Raw genomic sequence first — 22,521 nt, forward strand, 5'->3', positions numbered from 1 at the left:
CAACCTTGGTTAGCGCGCACTGCGCGCACTGCACTGTCCTTGAGACAAGGACATCCCTACCGACCAAGCCCTCCCGGTCACGGCCGGTTACGACAGAGCAGGGCTCGAACCCAGAGTCTCTGATGGCACAGCTGGCACTGCAGTCCAGCGCCCTTAACCACTGCGCCACCCGGGAGGCCAGAACATCGGAATTCTAAATAATATACAGACTTGTTTCATATTTAACTTTGTTGCCTGCCATCAATGACAATTACCTCTATAGAAAAAGGTTGAATGTCTTATTGATAGATTAGTTATCATCTCTCATCCTGTGGTCAGTGGGGTGCCGTCCACCCATTTCCAGGTCCCCTCCTTAACAGAGTCAGTCAGGCCAATCCAGACTGCCTTCTTGAGGTTGAAGAGATACTCCTGTTGAGAAAGATTAATATATATTTATGTTTGATCATTTCTACCCATCTCTTTCTTTCTCACTCTCACCTGTTCCTTATTGCTGTTTATGATCACCAGGTCTGCTCCTCTCTCCAGACAGTCCTGTCTGCTCTTCTCCCAGGTTTTCTCAGTCGTCTCAGAGAGGAAGTACCAACTGGATTCAAATTTCTGCCAGCCTTCAGGACAGGTTTGTTCTACAAGAATATAACATGAATTTCCTTCAACTTATCACCCTGGATAAGTTGGATGAATGATAATTTGTTACTGGAGGTTTACTCACTGCAATTGGTAAGCCTCCCGCTAAGAAAATCTCTTTCAGTCTGTAGTTGGTCTCTTTCTTTAGTCAGGTTGTTGTAGCTGGTCTGTAGCTGGTCTCTCTCTTTAGTCAGGTTGTTGTAGCTGGTCTGTAGCTGGTCTCTCTCTTTAGTCAGGTTGTTGTAGCTGGCCTTATTTTCTTTTTTATATATATTTTAACCCCTTTTTCTCCCCAATTTCGTGCTATCAAATTGGTAGGTTGTCTTGTCTTATCGCTGCAACTTCGGTACGGCCTCGAGAGAGGCAAAGGTTGAGAGCCGTGCTTCCTCCAAAATTACAACCCAACCAAGCCGATCTGCTTCTTGACACAACGCCCACTTAACACGGAGGCCAGCCGCACCAATATTTGTCTGAGGAAACACCATACACCTGGTGACTGTGTCAGCGTGCACTGCACCCGGCCCGCCACAGGAGTTGCTAGAGCGCGACGGGACAAGGATCTACCGTCCATACTCTCCCCTAACCCGGATGACGCTGGGCCAATTGTGCGCCGACCCATGGGTTTCCCGGTCGCGGGCGGCTGAGACAGAGCCTGGATTCAAACCTAGAAGCTCTACTGTCACAGCTAGCACTGTGATGCAGTGCTTTAGACCACTGTGCCACTCTGGAGGCCGTAGCCTTTGTTAAAAAAGTTTGAAATATCCAATAAATGTCGTTCCACTTCATGATTGTGTCCCACTTGTTGTTGATTCTTCACAAAAAAATACAGTTTTATATCTTTATGTTTGAAGCCTGAAATGTGGCAAAAGGTCGCAAAGTTCAAGGGGGCCGAATACTTTCGCAAGGCACTGTATATCTATTGACACATTGATGAAAATAATCATGGCCTCCAAACCTTCAAGCTGCATATTGGACCCTATTTGACCGAAACTACTGAAAGAGCTGCTTCCTGTGCTTGGCCCTCCTATGTTGAACATAATAAATGGCTCTCTATCCACCAGATGTGTATTAAACTCACTAAAAGTGGCAGTAAAAAAGCCTCTCATGAAAAAGCCAAACCTTGACCCAGAATAACAGACTGTATTACAAATAAACAATCACTCACAAACAAACATGGGGGAACAGAGGGTTAAAAAATGAACAAGTAATTGGGGGATTGAAAGCAGGTGTGTAAGACAGACAAAACAAATGGAAAATGAAAAGTAGATCGGCGATGGCTAGAAGGCCGGTGACGTCGACCGCCGAACGCCGCACGAACAAGGAGAGGGACGGAAGTCGTGACAGATGTTAACTTTCACTGCTAAGCGGATGACACACAGCTGTACATTTTGATGAAACATGGTGAAGCCCCAAAATTGCCCTCCCTGGAAGCCTGTCTTTCAGACATAAGAAAGTGGATGGCGGCAAATGTTTTACTTTTAAACTCGGACAAAACAGAGATGCTAGTTCTAGGTCCCAAGAAACAAAGAGATCTTCTGTTGGATCTGACAATTAATCTTGATGGTTGTACAGTTGTCTTAAATAAAACTGGGAAGGACCTCGATACTCTGGACCATGATCTCTCTTTTGACGAACAAATCAAGACTGTTTCAAGGATAGCTTTTTTCCATCTACGTAATATTGCCAAAAATCCAGTGCTATTCTCTCTACACTGGCTTCCTGTTAAGGCTAGGGATGATTTCAAGGTTTTACTGCTAACCTACAAAGCATTACATGGGCTTCCTCTGGAGGCAGGGCTTTCTGGAGACAGGGCTTTCTCCTATAGAGCTCAATTTTTATGGAATGGTCTGCCTATCCATGTGAGAGATGCAGACTCGGTCTCAACCTGTAAGTCTTTATTGAAGACTCATCTCTTCAGTAGGTCCTATGATTGAGTGTAGTCTGGCCCAGGCGTGTGAAGGTGAAAGGAAAGGCACTGGAGCAACGAACCGCACTTGCTGTCTCTGCCTGGCCGGTTTCCCTCTTTCCACTGGGATTCTCTGCCTCAAACCCTATTACAGGGGCTGAGTCACTGGCGTACTGGTGCTCTTCGATGCCATCCCCAGGAGGGGTGCGTCACTTGAGTGGGTTGAGTCACTGATGTGATATTCCTGTCTGGGTTGGCGCCCCCCATTGGGTTGTGCCTTGGGGGAGATCTCCGTGGGCTATACTCGGCTGTCACGACTTCTGCCGAAATCGATGCCTCTCCTTGTTCGGGCGGTGCTCGGCAGTCGATGTCACCGGTCTTCTAGCCATCATTGATCCATTTTTCATTTTCCATTGGTTTTGTCTTGTCTTCTTACACACCTGGTTCCAATCCCATTCATTATCCGGTTGTGTATTTAAGCCTCTGTTTCCCCTCATGTCCTTGTCAGATTGCTTGTTTGTTCATTATCTTGTAGTTTGTATTGGTGCACGTCGGGTCCTCGTATCCACTTCTCTTTGATTATGTATTATGGTTTGGAAGCTGTCTTTTTAAGGTATTATACCAAGTTTGATTCTCCTGCGCCTGACTTCCCTGCCACCTATACACACGTTGATGTTTATACTGTATTATTGACTGTATGTTTGTTTTACTCCATGTGTAACTCTGTGTCGTTGTATGTGTCGAACTGCTTTGCTTTATCTTGGCCAGGTCGCAATTGTAAATGAGAACTTGTTCTCAACTTGCCTACCTGGTTAAATAAAGGTGAAATTAATAAAATAAAATAAATCATCCTTGTATTAGGATGGTAAGTTGGTGGTTGGAGATATCCCTCTAGTGGTGTGGGGGCTGTGCTTTGACAAAGTAGGCGGGGTTATATACTGCCTGTGTGGCCCTGTCCGGGGGTATTGTCGGACGGGGCCACAGTGTCTCCTGACCCCTCATGTCTCAGTCTCCAGTATTTATGCTGCAGTAGTTTATGTGTCGGGGAGCTAGGGTCAGTCTGTTATATCTGGATTTTTTTTTCTTATCCGGTGTCCTGTGTGAAATTAAGTATGCTCTCTCTAATTCTCTCTGTTTCTTTCTCTCTTGGAGGACCTGAGCCCTAGGACCTGAGCCCTAGGACCTGAGCCCTAGGACCATGCCTCAGGACTACCTGGCATGATGCTGTGCTGCTGCTCCTGTTTCAACTGTTCCGCCTGCGGCTATGGAACCCTGACCTGTTCACCGGACGTGCTACCTGTCCCTGACCTGCTGTTTTCAACTCTCTAGACACAGCAGGAGTGGTAGAGATACTACTCTGAATGATCGGCTATGAAAATCAACTGACATTTACTCCTGAGGTGCTGACCTGTTGCACCCTCTACAACCACTGTGATTATTATTATTTGACCCACATAGCCTGGTTCCTCTCTAAGGTTTCTTCCTAGGTTTTGGGCTTTCTAGGGAGTTTTTCCTAGCCACTGTGCTTCTACACCTGCATTGCTTGCTGTTTGTGGATTTAGGCTGGGTTTCTGTACAGCACTTTGTGACATCAGCTGATGTAAGAAGGGCTTTATAAATACATTTGATTGATTGAGGGTTAATAATTGGACATACATTTTTTTTTACTAAGCATAAGCCTGTGGCAAATCACATGACATAAATAAATAAAAAATAATGAAGAATAATTTTACAGAGTACAATATGTCTACATACTCTCCTCTAAATCTAAACAAGAATAATTGTTTTCTCTTCCTCATTCTCTTAATTTTCTTCTTCCTCCTCTGTCTCTCTCTGACACTATCTCAAATAGTCTTTCCTAGATTCCTCTCCTATCTCCTCTCCTTCTATGTCAACCCTATTAGAGGAGAAGGTCCAAGGTCCCTCCCCTAGGATTGTATTCTTCAATGTGTTTGGAGAAGGAGTCAAAGAGAGAGGATGTGAGGAGGAATTGGGGAAGGTCTAATTGAAAAAGAGCCCGTAGGCAACTCTGTAATACAACTTTTTCTCATCTATGGTGAGTTCATCTCTCACCTTAACCACCAGGTGGAATCATCACTTAACCATTCAGCACTGTGTTCAACCATCAACATAATAATAACAATAACAGAGAGAGAAACACTGTTTGTTACAGTAGGTTATTGTTACACCTCTTTCTCACAGATCCAGTTATGATTTGTGCCACATTTGTAATCATTCCATGTCTTTACAGGATCACCTTGTCCATAGTATATTTCAGCACAGTCCTCTTGCCTTTCATAATCATCAGGCTGTTCTGCCGCCCAGTACCTAAACAACACAGAGACAGTCAGACACTGTGGTACAAACATCCTCCTCAATTATACACATAGTCCTATGTTTTAACAGTTTAAAGACACATTCTGAAAGATGAGCATACCATTATACAGAATGGGCCATTTACAATGATATTTATTTATTATATAATGGCATTTTAATCGAAAAATATGACTTGATTATTGTGATACATCTATAGTTCTCATTGAATAACATACATGAATAGAAACATGGGTCATTCTGATGAACATGATTAGATGCAATTTATCATTGTTGTTTTGTATCCCAATATCATCTGGTAAAATGGTAAATATCTCACCCTGTGGTCAGTGGGGTGCCGTCCACCCACTTCCAGGTCCCCTCAGTAACAGAGTCATTTAGACCAATCCAGGCTCTCAGGTGGAGGTTGAAGACAAATGTCTGTTGAGAAAAATAGCACATTTTAAGATATTTATAAAATACTGCACACATATTAGTGTACTGAGGAAAATGATATTTGCTCCGACTCTATCTCTCACCTGTTCCTCTCTGCTGTTTATGATCACCAGGTCTGCTCCTCTATCCAGACAGTCCTGTCTGCTCTGCTTCCAGGTTTTCTTCTCAGTAGAGAGGAAGTAGAACTTGGAGTCAAAGTATATCCATCGCTCCTTACAATGCTGCTCTGTTGAAGAGCAAATGTGAAAACATTGAGAAACTTAGCCAGTATCTTTAAACTCATTAACCCATTGATATTTTATTACTGTTGATCTACTTCTAATTTATCACGGCTTATATCTCACCTATCACAAAAAGCTTTGCCTGAATATGGCCTTTCTCTTCAGTCAGGTTGTTGTATCTGGTCTGTAGCTGGTCTTTCTCTTCAGTCAGGTTGTTGTATCTGGTCTGTAGCTGGTCTCTCTCTTCAGTTGCGTTGATTTTATAAAGGGAGAAACTCTGAAACAAGTTGTTCCTTTTATCCTCTGAATCGTTGATGGCTCTATTATCTACAAAGTATAAACACAGTTATTAGGTAACCTGCACCTCCTATAACTAGGTGATAAGCAATGAACTTGGACCTAAACTCACAGTAGACAGACAGGCCTATGATCCCAGCTAGTAGGACACACAGCAGCCCCAGACACACTGGAGCAACTAGGAAGGGTCTCTTCCCTGAGCTATCAGGCTCTGTGGACACATACAAGAGACTGTTATGTTTTGTGTGTGTGTCTGTGTTTGTGTGTTACCTGAGTGCTGGTCTCCTGGTCCATTATTAGGAGCAGTGTCTGCTGTCTCTTCTCTCTTGGTGCTGGTCTCACCGTCTCTCAGGGACGTAGATATATTAACAATCCTCTCCTCCATCTCACCTCTGTTAAACTTGACATTCTAGTTCATATCTGGCTCAGCATAGATGCCCTTTGACATCTTAACAATACCTGGGTCTTTCTTTCTATGTAGGTCTACTATACATTAAGTCTCTGCTTCTAGAATTAATGTGGTGGTCTTCCAACATGGCCACCAGGAGGCGGCGTACGTCAACTGCAAGACCTCTACACGTTAAGTCTCTGCTTCTAGTGATATCTCTGTCTCTAAGTCATCTGTGTGTCTCTGTCTGTGTGACTGCTGTAGGTGTAAACTATAGGGAAGTATCAACATAATGACACAGTAGCTGTTAATAAAAAAAAATAGGACAAGTTTGCATGCTTGTGCCTGTGCTTGCAGGTGTATGTGTGTGTGTGAGAGATTGTTACAGTGATTATTGTTAAAACATTTTCTGCAGAACAATATAAACCATTCCATGTCTCTACATGGTCATCTTGTCCAGAGTGTATCTCAACACAGTCCTCCTGCTCAGGGAACCTGACTTGCTATTTGTGATGATGGACAGGACACTATCATACCAGGAAGATATAGATCATAGAGGGGAAGTGGAGAACAAAGACTAGCTGTTAACATATATTAAATATCATATGTAACAGCCCCAAGATAATTCAGGGAGTTTCCAGAACTCCTCCTTCCTTTCACCTTTCTGCTGATTTGGACCCTCTGTTTACTCCCAAATATACATCAACATGTTCAGGAGGTCCAGGACTACAAACATGGGTCATTATAATGTCCAGACAATAGATGTGACACTACAAACTGTTCCAAGTGGATATTGAGGATGGGTAGTCTTAACCAGTGAGGATGAGATGACAACAGTAACCACCATGTCTCTCCTCTACATTTACAGTTTAGTCATTTAGCAGAAGCTCTTATACAAAGCGACTTACATAACCAATTAGGGTTAAGTGCCTTGCTCAAGAGCACGTCAACAGATTTTCACGTAGCCGGCTCGGGATTTCGATGCAGCACCCTTCGGTTACTGGCCAATCAATCTTAACCGCTAGACAACCTGCCTCCCTCTCTTAATGAACCTGAAGGAGATTTTGAGTGACAGCTGGTTGAATGACAGAAAAGGTCCACTTCACTTCCTTCTTTTGGGACCCATATGGAGGAACAACAATCAAATATGAGCATTTGATATTGTGCTTATATGTAATTTGACAACAGACTGACTTTCAAAGATTATTAGGAAAACACACAGCAGCCCCAGACACACTGCAGCAACTCCAGAGGGTCTCTTCCACCACTGAACATGAACTGAATCACAAATGATTAAAGATCTTTGGTAATATGTTTAACTGTATCATCCAGGATTGAGACAAATAAAGCTAGAGTACTACAGGATAAGCTCACCTGTTTAATATATTGTGTGGTATGAGTGTGTGTGTGTGTGTGTGTGAGTGTGTGTGTGTGTGTGTGTGTGTGTGTGTGTGTGTGTGTTCATGCGATCTTACCTGAAGCAACAACTCCATCTCTTGGACTGGGTTTGAAGGCTCTTACGTTGCCATATAATTGGCCATCAATGTCTGTGTTCTTTATTGCATTAGATTTGTTGTCTTCAAATCCATCTGTGTTTTCATAGACTCCTTCTGACATCTTAAAATTGTGCTCAAATACAGTAACTTCTACTTCTAACCTCAACTCTAATGTACGTTTGTAGCTGTGTCTTCTCCCTGCACTGTCTTGCGTCTGTGTGACTTTAGGTAGTGAAACTCTTTATCAGTCAACCAAAGTGTGAGTTCAACACAACACAATCAGCAAGCCACCGCGTGACTTGCACCAGCCTTAGTTTGATAATATAATACACGATATGGCTCTATATCATGCTATACGATGTATGTGTGATTTCACAGGGTCCCAAATCTGGATGTGCTAAAATTAATTGGGATCCTGTTAATTGACGTATGCACTACATTTATCCTGACTGAGTTTACAGCACCCCCAGCCTTCAAATGGAGAACACATTATGGATCTCACTCTGTGACTGGTGGTGTAGGGGAAGATGTCCCTAGACGCTGATCTTGGGTCAGTTTTGCATTTCCACCACAAATGGTTAAGGTTAGGATCGTGGGAGGGATTGCTGATCATACACCTAGGGGAAACTTCCCCCCAGAGTTTGACTGGCCACCAAATACCATGTACTGTACAGTGCATTCAGAAAGTATTCAGACCCTTCACTTATTTCACATTTTGTTACGTTACAGCTTTATTCTAAAATTGTTTACCTTGTTTTTTCCTCTCATCAATCTACACACAATACCCCATAATCACTAAGCAAAAACGGGTTTCAGAAATGCTTGCAGGACATATAGAAAAACCTATTGTTGACTTTCAAATGAATCATTAGCCGTAGTTTTACACAAAAGTAACACTAAGACTTGGCTTTGAAATAAAGTTGAGGCCAAAGAGTAACAAGTATGCTGTCCAACCAGAGAGAGAAGAGGAAATTGTGGCTGTCAGAGTGAGATGGGAGGGAGAACAGTAGCAGGGTTAGTAGTTTCCTGTGTCTGTGAGGTTAGAGTGAGATGGGAGGGAGAACAGTAGCAGGGTTAGTAGTTTCCTGTGTCTGTGAGGTCAGAGCTCAGTACGGCTCAATCTATCAACTACAATGAGGAGAGAGCTGTCTCGTTCCAGGCAGACTATATTGCAGTTGAGTAGCACGCATCAACAAATGGGGATACGATTACTATACAACATGATATGACTAACTGATGTGTTAAACACCAATCCAGACATTGTGAGATCTGGCAGGTGACTTCAATGTAGTCAATCTGGAACGTGGACAATGTCACTAGTGGGCTTGGAGGAGAGAGACGGCGGGACTTGGTAATGAAGGAATCTTTCAGCAGACATCATGTTGACTAGCAGAGACAGGTTAACTCTCATAAAATCTACTGTCCATCCACAGGTTAACTGTCATAACATCTACTGTCTATCCACAGGTTAACTTCTTGCGTCGAGCCATCCCGGATCCGGTATCGTGACTACAGCCTCAAGCTCATTACCATAACGAAACGTTAACTATTCATGAAAATCGCAAATTAAATGAAATTAATCTATTTGCTCTCAAGCTTAGCCTTTTGTTAACAACACTGTCATCTCAGATTTTCAAAATATGCTTCTCAACCATTGCAAAACAAGCATTTGTGTAACAGTATTGATTGCTAGCGTAGCATTTAGCGTAGCATTCAGCGTTAGCATTCAGCAGGCAACATTTTCACAAAAACCAGAAAAGGATTCAAATAAAATCATTTACCTTTGAAGAACTTCAGATGTTTTCAATGAGGAGACTCTCAGTTAGATAGCAAATGTTCCGTTTTTACAAAAAATATTATTTGTGTTGACAAATCGGTCCGTTTTCTTCATCATTCTTCATCATGTTTGGGTAAGAAAAAAAAAGAAAATTAAGTCATTAAAACGCGAACTTTTTTCCAAATTAACTCCATAATATCGACAGAAACATGGCAAACCGATGTTTAGAATCAATCCTCAAGGTGTTTTTCACATATCTATCGACGATAAAATCCTTCGTGGCAGTTGACTTTCTCTTCTGAAGAAATGGAACGCGCATGGACCTACAGATTACGCAATAATTTCGACACAGGACACCGGGCGGGACACCAGGTAAATGTAGTCTCTTATGGTCAATCTTCCAATGATATGCCTACGAACACGTCACAATGCTGCAGACACCTTGGAGAAACGACACAAAGGGCAGGCTCATTCCTGGCGCATTCACAGCCATATAAGGAGACATTGGAACACAGTGCCTTCAGAATCTGGGGCATTTCCTGTATGAGACTTCATCTTGTTTTGGAAACGTCAGAGTTTTGTCTTTCCAAGGCTGTCAATTCCATGCATAGTCGAGCATCTTTTTGTGACAAAATATTGCGCTTAAAACGGGCACGTCTTTTTATCCAATAATGACATAGTGCCCCCATAGGTTGAAGAGGTTAACTGTCCTAACATCTACTGTCTATCCACAGGTTAACTGTCCTAACATCTACTGTCTATCCACAGGTTACTTTGACACTAACTGTTGTTTTGACACCACTATAAAACACAATATCTATAAGAGATGGAAATGATCATGAATATCTATTACAGTAACAGGGGCGGAGCCAGAGGGGTGTCTGGGGTATCTGCTCCTAATACTGGACCAGGAGACCAGCAAACAGGTAACACACACACACACAAAAAACATAAAAGTCTCTTGTATGTGTCCACAAAATGTCATTCGCTACAGGCAGTTTGATGCTGATTGACATCTAATTTCACCTCTTGTCAAATCGAAGAAGAGGAATCGAGAATATTAACCTCTTGATGCTAGGGGTCAGATATATATTTTTTAATAACGTTCCCAAGGTAAATTGACTATTTCTCAGATCCAGATCGTAGAATATGCATATAATTTACAGATTAGGATAGAAAACACTCAAGTTTCCAAAACTGTCAAAATATTGTCTGTGAGTATAACAAAGCTGATTCTGCAGGCGAAAACCTGAGAAAATCTAACCCGGAAGTGATCTTTTTTAAATTATCTGTGTTTCCTGGCCAGTCATTCTTACATTTAAAGGGGTATCAACCAGATTCATTTTCCAATGGCTTCCTCAGGCTGTGACCAGGCTTTAGACATAGTTTCAGGCTTTTATTTTGAAAAATGAGCGAGATTTTTCAAAAGTAGTCAGGAGTCCTCTGAATAGTTCCTGCACGAGAGAGGGGAGCTCTCCATTTTCTTTTTCTCTCTTATTGAATAGGTATACGGTCCGGTTAAATAATTATCGATTATGTTTGTTAAGAACAACCTGAGGATTGATTCTAAAAAACATTTGACATGTTTCTACGACCATTACGGATACTTTTTGGAATTTTCGTTGAACGGAACGAGGCTTTGGTTTTCTGAACATAACGCGCAACCCAAATGGCGTTTTTTTGTTATACAAGTAATATTTATCGAACAAAAATAACATTTGTTGTGTAACTGGGAGTCTCGTGAGTGCAAACATCCGAAGATTATCAAAGGTAAGCGATTCATTTGATTTCTTTTCTGTCTTTCGTGACCATGCTAATTTGGGGCTAGCTGGTCTAGCATTGATTGATACACTCACAAAAGCTTGGATTTCTTTCTCTGTAAAGCAGATTTTCTAAATCTGACACTATAGGTGGATTAACAACAAGATAAACTGTGTTTTGGTATATTTCATTTGTGATTGCATGATTATAAATATTTTTAGTAATATTTTGCGCCCTGCAATTCAGCGGTTGTTTAGGAAAATGATCCCGTAAAGGGATCCGTAGCGTAGAGAAGTTGACGTGGGTTGCGAGATACATAAGAATAAGAAGAACATACAGAAGAAGAAAATATAATATTTCCACAGCTTCATGAGCTCTTTTGGCGATTGTCAAAAGCAGTTTTAAGGTTTAGCATCAGGTTTAGGTTTCTTGAACAACTTTTATGAAAGTTGAGTTGCTGTGTAAGTTAACGTTAGACCTTTGGCTCCATAACAGACAGTTAATCAGATAAGAGAGATCGGTTCCCAATTTAGCCTAACATTATTTTTACATCTGTGCTACACCCATATGTCGTAAGTTACAGTATACGAATGTTTAGCTAATGTGGGGTAACCAGTAGGCTACAGCTGTCAGTGTTCAGCAAGTTAACATTCTGCAATTTGAAATCCTTTAACTCAGTTAGATTTTCATACTTGAATTCAAAATGAACAATTGTTATTATCAATCTGTTGACGTTGCTCAAAAGATTACCACAATTTGCAGATAGCCTGTTTGCTGTCGTAAAGTTGTAAGAAATTATAGCTAGATAAGTTACTTACTGCAGAGTAGGGCTAGCCATGATCTAACTAGTAACTTAGGCTGGTAGTTGATTTTAAGGTACAGTTATGACAATGGGGATGTGTAATTAAGATTGAGATTGGACTGAAATGTGGGTAATCGGATGCTTAGATGTAACCATAGAGTCTTATTTTGCATAGGGTCAATTAAACATGAAAAGAAAGGGAGAGATATCAGACTTCTTCTTAAAGAAGCACAAACAGGCAGATCAGGTGCAAACAGACCCCAGCCATTGCATCACCACCGGACCCCAGAGCAGCTCCCTACCTGAGGCTAGTCAGAGCCAGTGTGGTCAGGTTCACAAAGACCCAGTCTACCACCACCGGGTCAGAGAATCTATCAGGCAGTCAGTCCCATGCCCAGTTCAGAGCATTTAAGTTTAGCAGTCAGTCCCATGCCCAGTTCAGAATTTAATTTAGATTTTGTCAGATTAAGCCTCACTTCAAAATGTTGGTTGTTGATTAATGTGTGTTCTTGTTTTGATGGCTGTGGCATTTTATTGTGATTATACACTAATGGTTCTTGTGTTATTTTAATGTAATAGATGTATCAAGGGATGACATAAAGACCTCTGGCTCTGAGCAAGACAGTGAGCCAGAGCTGCCAGGAGATGTCATGGAGATCCTCCCTACTGCATCAAGCACCAGATATGCAGTTCCAAAAGGACCCAATGGTTGGCTAGGCCTATACTTTAACTTTAAACTACTGGTAGGCCATCAAGCACCAGATATGCAGTTCCAAAATGGTAGGACCCAATGGTTGGCTAGGCCTATACTTTAAACTACACATTTTAGTTAGCAGCTGTTAGTATCTAATATTGTGGATCCCTTAATTATACATTTCCATAGAGATATGACACATTATTTAATGTGTATTTCAGACATTTCAAGATCCAGAGAAGAGGGTCCTATACAGCCGTGTTTGAAAACATTTCCCAGAATGCAGCATGGTACTAGGAAAAGTGCTTTCAACAGTTTCTGGTATAAGGACAATTTAAGGCTTGAATTATCTGTAAGTCAAGATTCAACTTATTGTTTTGCCTGTAGTGGATGGCCCCGATCTCAATGAAAAATGTACGTTATAATAAAGAAAGGTATGAAAACCAGCTCACTGACCACAAAGCAAATTCTGAAGCTTGTCTCTCTCTGTAGTCAGGTTGTTGTATCTGGTCTGTAGCTGGTCTCTTCATCAGTCAGACTGCTATAACTGGTCTGTAGCTGGTCTCTCTCATCAGTCAGACTGCTATAACTGGTCTGTAGCTGGTCTCTCTCATCAGTCAAGTTGTTGTATTTGGTCTGTAACTGGTCTCTCTCTGCAGTTGTGTTAGTCTTATAAAGTGATAAACTCTGTGACAAGATGTTCCTTTTATCCTCAGAATCTTTGATGGCTCTGTTATCTACAAAGTATAAACACATAGTTACTAGGTAAAACATCAGGTAAATAGGCTTAGTAACCAGCACCTCTATATAACTGGGTGATAAGCAATGAACTTGGACACAAACTCACAGTAGACAGACAGGCCTATGATCCCAGCCAGTTGAACACACAGCAGCCCCAGACACACTGCAGCAACTAGGAAGGGTCTCTTCCCTGAGCTCTCAGGCTCTGTGGATACATTCCATATTATTTTATGTTTTGTGTGTGTGTGTGTGTGTGTCACCTGAGTGCTGGTCTCCTGGTCCATTATTTGGAGCAGTGTCCTCTGTCTCTTCTCTCTGGTGCTGGTTTCACCGTCTCTCAGGGTGTCTGCACTGACGTAGATATCCACAATCCTCTCCTCCATCTCACCTCTGTCAAACGTGACCTTGTTCATATCTGGCACAGCATAGATGACCTCTCCAACAACTTACTGTGTTTTCTGTCTATATACAGATTCTGGTAATATAGTTGCCCCTGTGTCTGTTTCTTTACTGTACCTGTCTCTGCTCTGAGTCTTTGACTAACTGTTTATGACTTCATCCAGAGAATAAAAGGGAAATGTCAAAAGAGGAAGGTGATGAAATAGTAACATTGTGGTTAAGGTCAGGACATTTTCCTGTCTCATGTTGTGTGTAATGTCCTGACCTCATGTTGTGTCTTAATGTCCTGACCTCATGTTGTGTGTAATGTCCTGATCTCATGTTGTGTCTAATGTACTGAAATCTGCCAGAATATATGCAGACTAGGATGAACACGTTCACAATTCTTTTCCTGTTCTGCTGGCATTCACAAAATGTAATGAGTACTTTCGTTTTTTTCCCCACCTTATTTAACCAGGTAGGCTGTTGAGAACACCTTTATTTATCCAGGTATAGCCAGTTGAGAACAAGTTCTCATTTACAATCAAGTAATTCACCCTGGCCAAGATAAAGCAGCAGAACAGACAACACAGAGTTATGCACATGGAGCAAAACAATTAACAAGTCAATAACACAGTAGAAAAAAGGGAGTCTATATACATTGTGTGCAAAAGGCATGAGGAGGTAGGCGAATAATTACAATTTTACAGATTAACACTGGAGTGATAAATGATCAGATGGTCATGTACAGGTAGAGATATTGGTGTGCAAAAGAGCAGAAAAGTAAATAAATAGAAACAGTATGGGGATGAGGTAGGTAAAAATGGGTGGGCTATTTACCGATAGACTATGTACAGCTGCAGCGATCGGTTAGCTGCTCAGATAGCAGATGTTTGAAGTTGGTGAGGGAGGTAAAAGTCTCCAACTTCAGCGATTTTTGCAATTCGTTCCAGTCACAGGCAGCAGAGAACTGGAACGAAATGCGGCCAAATGAGGTGTTGGCTTTAGGGATGATCAGTGAGATACACCTGCTGGAGCGCGTGCTACGGATGGGTGTTGCCATCGTGACCAGTGAACTGAGATAAGGCAGAGCTTTACCTAGCATGGACTTGTAGATGACCTGGAGCCAGTGGGTCTGGCGACGAATATGTAGGAGGGCCAGCCACTAGAGCATGCTAAGTCGCAGTGGTGGGTGGTATAAGGTTTTAAAGTGACAAACGGATGGCACTGGATAACTGCATCCAGTTTGTTGAGTAGAGTGTTGGAAGCAATTTTGTAGATGACATCGCCAAGTCGAGACTGTAGAGGAAGTCAGTTTTACGAGGTAAGTTTACGGCGAGTGAAGGAGGCTTTTGTTGGAATAGGTGCCACCTGAGCTGCCTGATTTTCATTTGGAGATGTTTGATATGAGTCAGAAGGAGAGCTTTCATAGCCCAGCCAGACCTAGGTACCTTTAGATGTCCACATACAATGTCTTGCTAAAGTATTCGCCCCTGGACTTTGTGACCTTTGCCACATTTCAGGCTTCAAACATAAAGATATAAAACTGTATTTTTTTGTGGAAGAATCAACAACAAAGTGGGACACAATCAACTTAGTGGAACGACATTTATTGGATATTTCAACTTTTTTAACAAATCAAAACTGAAAATTGGGCGATCTTTCTACACATAGATTGTGCAATATTTGCCCATTTTTTAAGATTTATTTTTAAATTCAAACTACCGGGTTGATTGATGATCATTGCTAAACAGACATTTTCAAGTCTTTCCATAGATTATCAAGTCAATTTAAGTCAAAACTGGCCACTCAGGAACATTCAGTGTTGTCTTGGTCAAACTGTGTTTTAGCTTATTGTCCTGCTGAAAGGTGGTCTCCCTTCCTCAGTAAATGGTCTCTCTCACTCTATTAACTGGTATCCGTTCCTCAGTAACTGGTCTCTCTCCCTCAGTAACTGGTCTTCCCCTCAGTAACTGGTCTCTCTCCTTCAGTAAATAGTATCTCTGCATCAGTAACTGGTCTCTCTCGTCTGTACCTTGTCTCTCTCCCCAGTAACCCAGTCTCTCTGCCTCAATAACTGGTGTCTCTCACTCAAAGTGGTCTCTGTCCCTCAGTAACTGGTCTCTCTGCCTCTGCAAATGTTCTCCTCACTCTTTAACTGGTCTCTCTCCCTCAGTAACTGGTCTTTCTCACTCAGTAACTGATCTCTCTCCCTCAGTAACTGGTCTCTCTCACTCTGTAACTGGTCCATCTCACTCTGTACCTGGTCTCTCTCTCACTCTGTAACTGGTCTCTCTCACACTTTAACTGGTCTCTCTCCTCTGTAACTGGTCAATCTCCCTCTAACTGGTCCTCTCATTCTGTAACTGGTCTCTCTCATTCTGTAACTGGTCTCTCTCATTCTGTAACTGGTCACTCTCATTCTGTAACTAGTCTCTCCTTCAGTAACTGGTCTCTCTCCTTCAGTAACGGGTCTCTCTCCTTCAGTAACTGGTCTCTCTCCACAGTAGCTGGTCTTTCTCCCTCAGTAGCTTCTCTCTAGCTTCTCTGCCTAAGTAACTGGTTTCAATGCCTCCAGTTGCTGGTCTCTCTGCCTTAGTAGCTGGTCTCTCTGCCTTAGTAGCTGGTTTCTCTCCTTCATTAGCTGGTCTCCCTGCCTCAGTAACGGTTCTCTCTCGAATCTGTAATGGGTCTCTCTACATCAGTAACTGGTGTCTCTCCTCTGTAAAGGGTCTCTCCTCTGTAACTGGTCTCTCTCCCTCTGTACCTTGTCTCTCTCCCTCTGTAACTGGTCTCTCTCCCTCTGTACCTTGTCTCTCTCCCTCTGTACTGGTCTCTCTCCTTCTGTAACTGGTCTCTCTCTCCCTCTGTACCTTGTCTCTCTCCCTCTGTAACTGGTCTCTCTTCAGTAACTGGTCTCTCTTTTCAGTAACTGGTCTCTCTCTTCAGTAACTGGTCTTCCTTCAGTAATCTTGTCTCTCTGCCTCTTTAACTGGTCTCTCTCACTCTTTAACTGGTATCTGATCCTTATTAACTGGTCTCCTCACTCTTTAAATAGTCTCTGTCCTTCAGTAACAGCTCTCTCTCCTCAGTCACTAGTCTCTCTCCCTCAGTAACTGGTGGCCAAATGGGCATCCCATTTCCTATGTAGTGCACTATATAGAGAATAGGGTGCCACATGGGACACACAGGTCTGTTTTTATTGGTGGATAGAGCTGTGACACATCCTGTCACTTGCTGTGGTTCACAGACAGAACAGAGAGGGAGAGGGTGGACCCCATTAGACACCATGATGAGTGTGTAGCAGGTAGGTCCTCTGGTGCTTGGTGTTGCCATTGGTCACCTACACGTTGTCCTTGTACAGTGAAGGTTGTGAGTCATTCTCACCTTACATTAGCATTGTTTTTGTTTGTGTGTGAGTGTGCCCTCTCAGTATTCAATCTCATTCAACCAGGAAGCTGGTATACCTTGTTAAAGACAACTGTTCCTTTTTTTATTCAAAAGTGACTTTGTTATTCATATCAAGTTAACAAGTTAATCAAGTTAAAACTTGTTAGGAAGTGCTTCCTGTGGGAATCGAATTTGCGGAAATTTCAAATTGCACCAACGCATAGTTTATGATAAAATCAAAAATTCATAAAAATTGACATCCAATATACCAAATTAAAGCTACACTCGTTGTGAATCTACCCAAATCGAGTCAGATTTGTAAAATGCTTTTCAGGAAAGCATGAGACGCATTATCTGTACCATGTAGCCTCACATACTGCAACGTCACAAAAACGACAGATTTTTCGTTAGCGCTCAAAAGCGAAAAGGCTGAAATAAAATATAAAACATTCCTTACCTTTTGACGAGCTTCATTCTTGGCACTCTAGATGTCCCATAAACATCATTTAGGGTCTTTTTCGATTAAATCGGTCCATATATAGCCTAGATATCGAGCTAGGAATACCTTGGAATTAGAGAAAAAATTAGCATTTCATAACGTAACGTCATTTTTTAAAATGCCAAAGTCGACGATAAACTTTTCACAAAACACTTCCGAAATACTTTTTGTAATGCAACTTTAGGTATTAGTACACGTTAATAAGCGATAAAATACCTCAGGAGGCGGTGTGAAATCGTTAGCTTGTCCGTGGAGAAAAATATGTTTGGAAATGGTCGTCCCAAAATCTGGGCGGTGCCAGTAGGAAAGTAGTTCCCTTGTTTGGGTTAGACCAAGAATCAATTGCGAAACTAATGACGTAACTCTAGACAGCATGGGGAAGCTGTAGCCAATGAGAACTCGGCTCTATTTAATTCCATTTGCTGTTAACAATTGTCTGTAGTCGCGGAATGATATATGTTTCCATTTTCAGCGAACAGATTTTCATGCACTTTTCGATGGAACGCTAGTTCTGTAAATGCCACAGGCGTGATTTAAACAGTTTTGGAAAGGTCTGAGTGTTTTCTATCCATACACACTAATCACATGCATATGCTATATTCCTGGCATGAATAGCAGGGCGCTGAAATGTTGCGCGATTTTTACAAAAAGCTGCGAAAAGTAGCGACTCCTTAACAAAGTGATAAGCATTGGTTAATAAATGGTCCCAATTTTCTTTTACTAAGCATAAGTCTATGGCAAATCACATGACATGTTTCTACTAAAAATAAAGAAGAATCATTTTCTAGAGTACAGTATGTCTACATACTCTCCTCTAAATCTAAACACAACAATTAATTGTCTTATTTTTCTATCTTTCTCTTTATTTTCTTCTTCCTCCTTTATGGCTCTCTGGAAGGAAGCTAGCTAGTCAGCTGACAAATGTGAAACGGATTGCAGTGACAAGAGTTGACAGCTGTATGAGTTCACCATTTACACAACGTATGCTGCAACGTTTTGTACTTTTAATATAGTTTATGTTTTATATTGGCTGGCTTCCAACAATAGCTGAATTTGCAGAGCTAGCAAGCACCAGTTCCGTTTCTGTGGTGTTTGCTATAATCTTTGCTATCGTCAGTTTACTCCAAGATCGGCACACAGGTGCTTCCAAGTCCCCTAGCGACAATTTACCTTTTGCAACGAGACCATTAAAGATATTTAAGACAATGGTAGAAGAGAGCGTAGTTCTGTTCATTTGGGAGTTCAGTTTATCGCTAACCTTATCACAGGGACTTCGAAGCACTACAGCTGCATGCTAATCTTGGAATAAATTGATGTTAGCAAAGATTCCAAATTATTCTTTTTTTTTAGTTTGCAAATGTAGCTATTGTGTGTGTGTGAACCCTGCCAACATAAAACAAAATCGCTATGGTGAGATTGACTGGATTAGTTACGTGCATTGAGGGCCTTTCAGACGGTAGACATGAACCCTCTGTTACTTTGCCAGCTAAGGAACAGTACATTGCATTGCTAGCTTCTCTCATTGACTCATATTCAAATAGCTGCAAAAACTGGTTGATGTTACTGTAGCTAGCTGGCAATCATCAGCTAACCGCTAGCTAACATAGAGAGTGATCTGTAAGTTAATGCAGCGAAAATGAAGACTGGTGACGGTTATAAATGTGTTTTCTAACATATCCTTTGTTTGAACTACTTACTGGAGGTCAGCCACCAAAAACAGACTGTCAGATTCCCACACATGCACAGTACCTGCCTCATGTAACACTGCTGGGGTGTGGGAGGCTGTGGATTAAACCATTGTGTGGCAAAGGGCGAGGTGTGACAATCTTTTGAAACTTAAAAACACGCTATTAAGTGTCTATGATCAGCACAAGTGCGTTCATTGCGTATTATTAATATTATTGATGTTCCATAGTTATGTTTACATTGATATATGGGGGGAATCATATTTTTCCAAGGATGGGAGTCGTGTCCCCCAACTGTACATTAAGTCTCTTGTTCTAGAATTAATGTGGTGGTCTTCCAACATGGCCGGCTGGAGGCGTCGTACGTCAACTGCAGGCCCTCTATACGTTAAGTCTCTGCTTCTAGTGACATCTGTCTCTGAGTCATCTGTGTTTCTGTGTCTGTGTGACTGCTGTAGCTGTTAACTCTATGGAAGTAACAACAAAATTTCAGGGGAAGTTGTGGCTATGATAATACAAAAATGTTTACAAGTTTGAAAACTTGCGTGTGTAGTTGTGTGAGTGTGAGACATTGTTACAGTGGTTATTGTTAAACCATTTTCTGCAGAACAATATAAATTATTCCATGTCTCTACATGGTCATCTTTTCCAGAGTACATCTCTACACAGTCCTCCTGCCCAGGGAACGGGAATTGCTATTTGTGATGATGGACAGGACACTGTCATACCAGGAAGATATAGATCATAGAGGGAAGTGGAGAACAAAGACTAGTTGTTAACATATATTAAATATCATATGTAATAGCCCCAAGATGATTCAGGGAGTTTCCAGAACTCCTCCTTCCTTTCACCTTTCTGCTGATTTGGACCCTCTGTTTACTCCCAAATATACATCAACATGTTCAGGAGGTCCAGGACTACAAACATCGGTCATTATAATGTCCAGACAATAGATGTGAGACTACAAACTGTTCCAAGTGGATATTGAGGATGGGAAGTCTTAACCAGTGAGGATGAGATGTTGAGTGACATCTGTTTTGAACGACTGAAAATATCCACTTCACTCTTTTGGGACCCTTATAGAATATCAGGTAAATGAGCATTTGATATTGTATGTGACTTGACAACAAAGACTGACGGTCAAGAATGACTTAGTAACATCCTTTGATATCTCTACTACACTCATTGGTTGGTGATACAGTCACCTCCTATACAGTGTATGTAATGGTGGTTTGGTACTGTTGAGAATGTCATCACCAGGCCTAAATTGGAGCATGTAAATGTCTGCAGAATACATTTGAATTGAACATGTTTTGTATGCACAAGTCAAAATGTACTAACTTCCTGTTGACTCTGATGATATGTCAAATATAACTACTGGTACACAGGAAGCTACAAACAGAGAATAAGTAGGACTTTTATTAATATGATACAACAAACTAATAAAACAATAGGTGCATTTGAATGCGTGTGTGTACCTGCATGTATGTGTGTGTGCGTGTGTGTGTGAAAATGTGTGTAAGTGTGATAGAGAGTGTGTGTGTGTGAGAGAGAGAGAGAGAGAGAGAATGAAGAATAAAGTTGTGTACACTAAACTGCTGTATGTGTTGGGAAAATGTTGTCATGGTGATGTTAAAACACTTTCTCACAAATCCAGTTGAGTTTCCTGTCACATGACATGTCATTCCATGCCTTTAGAGGACTCAATCTGTACGTGATTCAACACAGTCCTCCTCCCCAGTAGGATCTTTACTATACTGCTTGTCATTCCATAGGGTTAAAAACCATCAGATATCATGGTTACATACTACCTACAGGGTTCAAAACAGTCAGATATCACAGTTAATACCAGTACCTACAGGTTAAAAACCGTGAGATATCACAGTTAGAACATTACAATCCTAAATAATGTACATTATAATATACATAACTAAAGATATCTTTGTTGACTGCTATAATCAACGATAATAACCTGTATAGAAACATTTTCATTGGAGCATTACGAGAATAGTTATCATGTTAGGGGTATATAGGAAAAACGGTGTGAGGCAAAGTCAGGTGCAGGAGATCAGAGTGTAGTAAACAGGCACACTTTTAATTCCGGTCCAAAAAGAACAGCACATAAAAACATAAACGTGCCAAAAAACCAGAGGATAACACAAGTATGGCACCTGACAATATCCACATAACAATAAACAATTACACACAAAGACATGGAGGAGAACAGAGAACTAAATACATGCAGTGTGATTATGGAATGAAAAACAGGTGTGTATGGAACAAGACAAAACAAATGGACATATGAGAAATGGAGCGGCGCTGGCTAGAAAGCCCATTGTCGTGACATAACATCTCTCTTACTCTGTGGTCAGTGGTGTTCCATCCACCCATTTCCAGGTCTCCTCTGTCTCTGTCAGTCAGACTAATCCAGACTCTCTTCTTGAAGTTGAAGAGAAACTCCTATGGTTGAGAAAAGATACAATATACACTGCGTTGAGTAAGCTCCAAACGTTTTGGGACACTGACATTTTTTTGTTGTTTTTGGCTCTGTACTTCAGCACTTCGGAAATTAAATTATACCGTAATGGTTAAAGTGCGGACCGGACCGTCAGCTTTCAGTTTCGGTTTTCATCCATATCGAGTGAACCGTTTACTGTTTGTACATCGTCCCCCATTGTAGGGGACCAAAAGTATTACGACAAATTCACTTATATGTGTATTAAAGTAGTATTTGGTCCCATATTCCTAGCACGCAATGACTACATCTAGCTTATGACTCTACAAACATGTTGGATGAATTTGCTTTTATTTTTTTGTGTTTCAGATTATTTTGTGCCCAATAGAAATGAATGGTTCATAATGTATTGTGTCGATTTGGAGCAACGTTACATGTAAATAAGTATATATTATGTTTTATAAAACACTTCCACATAAATGTGGAAGCTACCATGACTACGGATAGTGCTGAATGAATTGTCAATAATGATGAGTGAAAGTTATCCCATGAACTTAAAGCTGTCAGTCTGCCTCATAGACATTGCATATTTCCAAATCAAAGTGCTGGAGCACAAAGCCCCACCAAAAAACATTTGT

At 41.3% G+C, this 22,521-nt stretch overlaps 1 protein-coding gene and 1 long non-coding RNA gene across 3 annotated transcripts; one reads left to right on the forward strand and one right to left on the reverse strand.

Moving 5' to 3' along the window:
* Positions 1 to 4,126: 4,126 nt before the first annotated feature.
* On the reverse strand, positions 4,127 to 7,918 carry LOC115116023 (C-type lectin domain family 4 member E-like). Of its 2 annotated transcripts, XM_065003675.1 has the most exons (6): positions 7,681 to 7,918; positions 5,930 to 6,028; positions 5,644 to 5,847; positions 5,383 to 5,525; positions 5,184 to 5,284; positions 4,127 to 4,858 (listed from the first exon to the last, which is right to left on the reverse strand). In XM_065003675.1, the coding sequence occupies exons 1-6, from the start codon at positions 7,820 to 7,822 to the stop codon at positions 4,714 to 4,716; spliced, it is 834 nt and encodes a 277-aa protein (XP_064859747.1). In that variant the 5' UTR covers positions 7,823 to 7,918; the 3' UTR covers positions 4,127 to 4,713. The 2 variants fall into 2 exon arrangements, with proteins under 2 accessions (XP_064859747.1, XP_029500375.2); XM_029644515.2 differs by lacking the exon at positions 5,930 to 6,028 and having other exon boundaries at positions 6,088 to 7,771.
* A 1,582-nt stretch (positions 7,919 to 9,500) lies between these two features.
* On the forward strand, positions 9,501 to 13,033 carry LOC135561809 (uncharacterized). Its single transcript, XR_010459659.1, has 3 exons — positions 9,501 to 10,404; positions 12,621 to 12,749; positions 12,957 to 13,033. It is a non-coding gene; the product is annotated as an uncharacterized LOC135561809 (long non-coding RNA).
* Positions 13,034 to 22,521: the final 9,488 nt, after the last annotated feature.

The sequence above is a fragment of the Oncorhynchus nerka genome, linkage group LG18, assembly GCF_034236695.1.
Source record: "Oncorhynchus nerka isolate Pitt River linkage group LG18, Oner_Uvic_2.0, whole genome shotgun sequence".
In the NCBI taxonomy this organism is placed as follows: Eukaryota; Metazoa; Chordata; class Actinopteri; order Salmoniformes; family Salmonidae; genus Oncorhynchus; species Oncorhynchus nerka.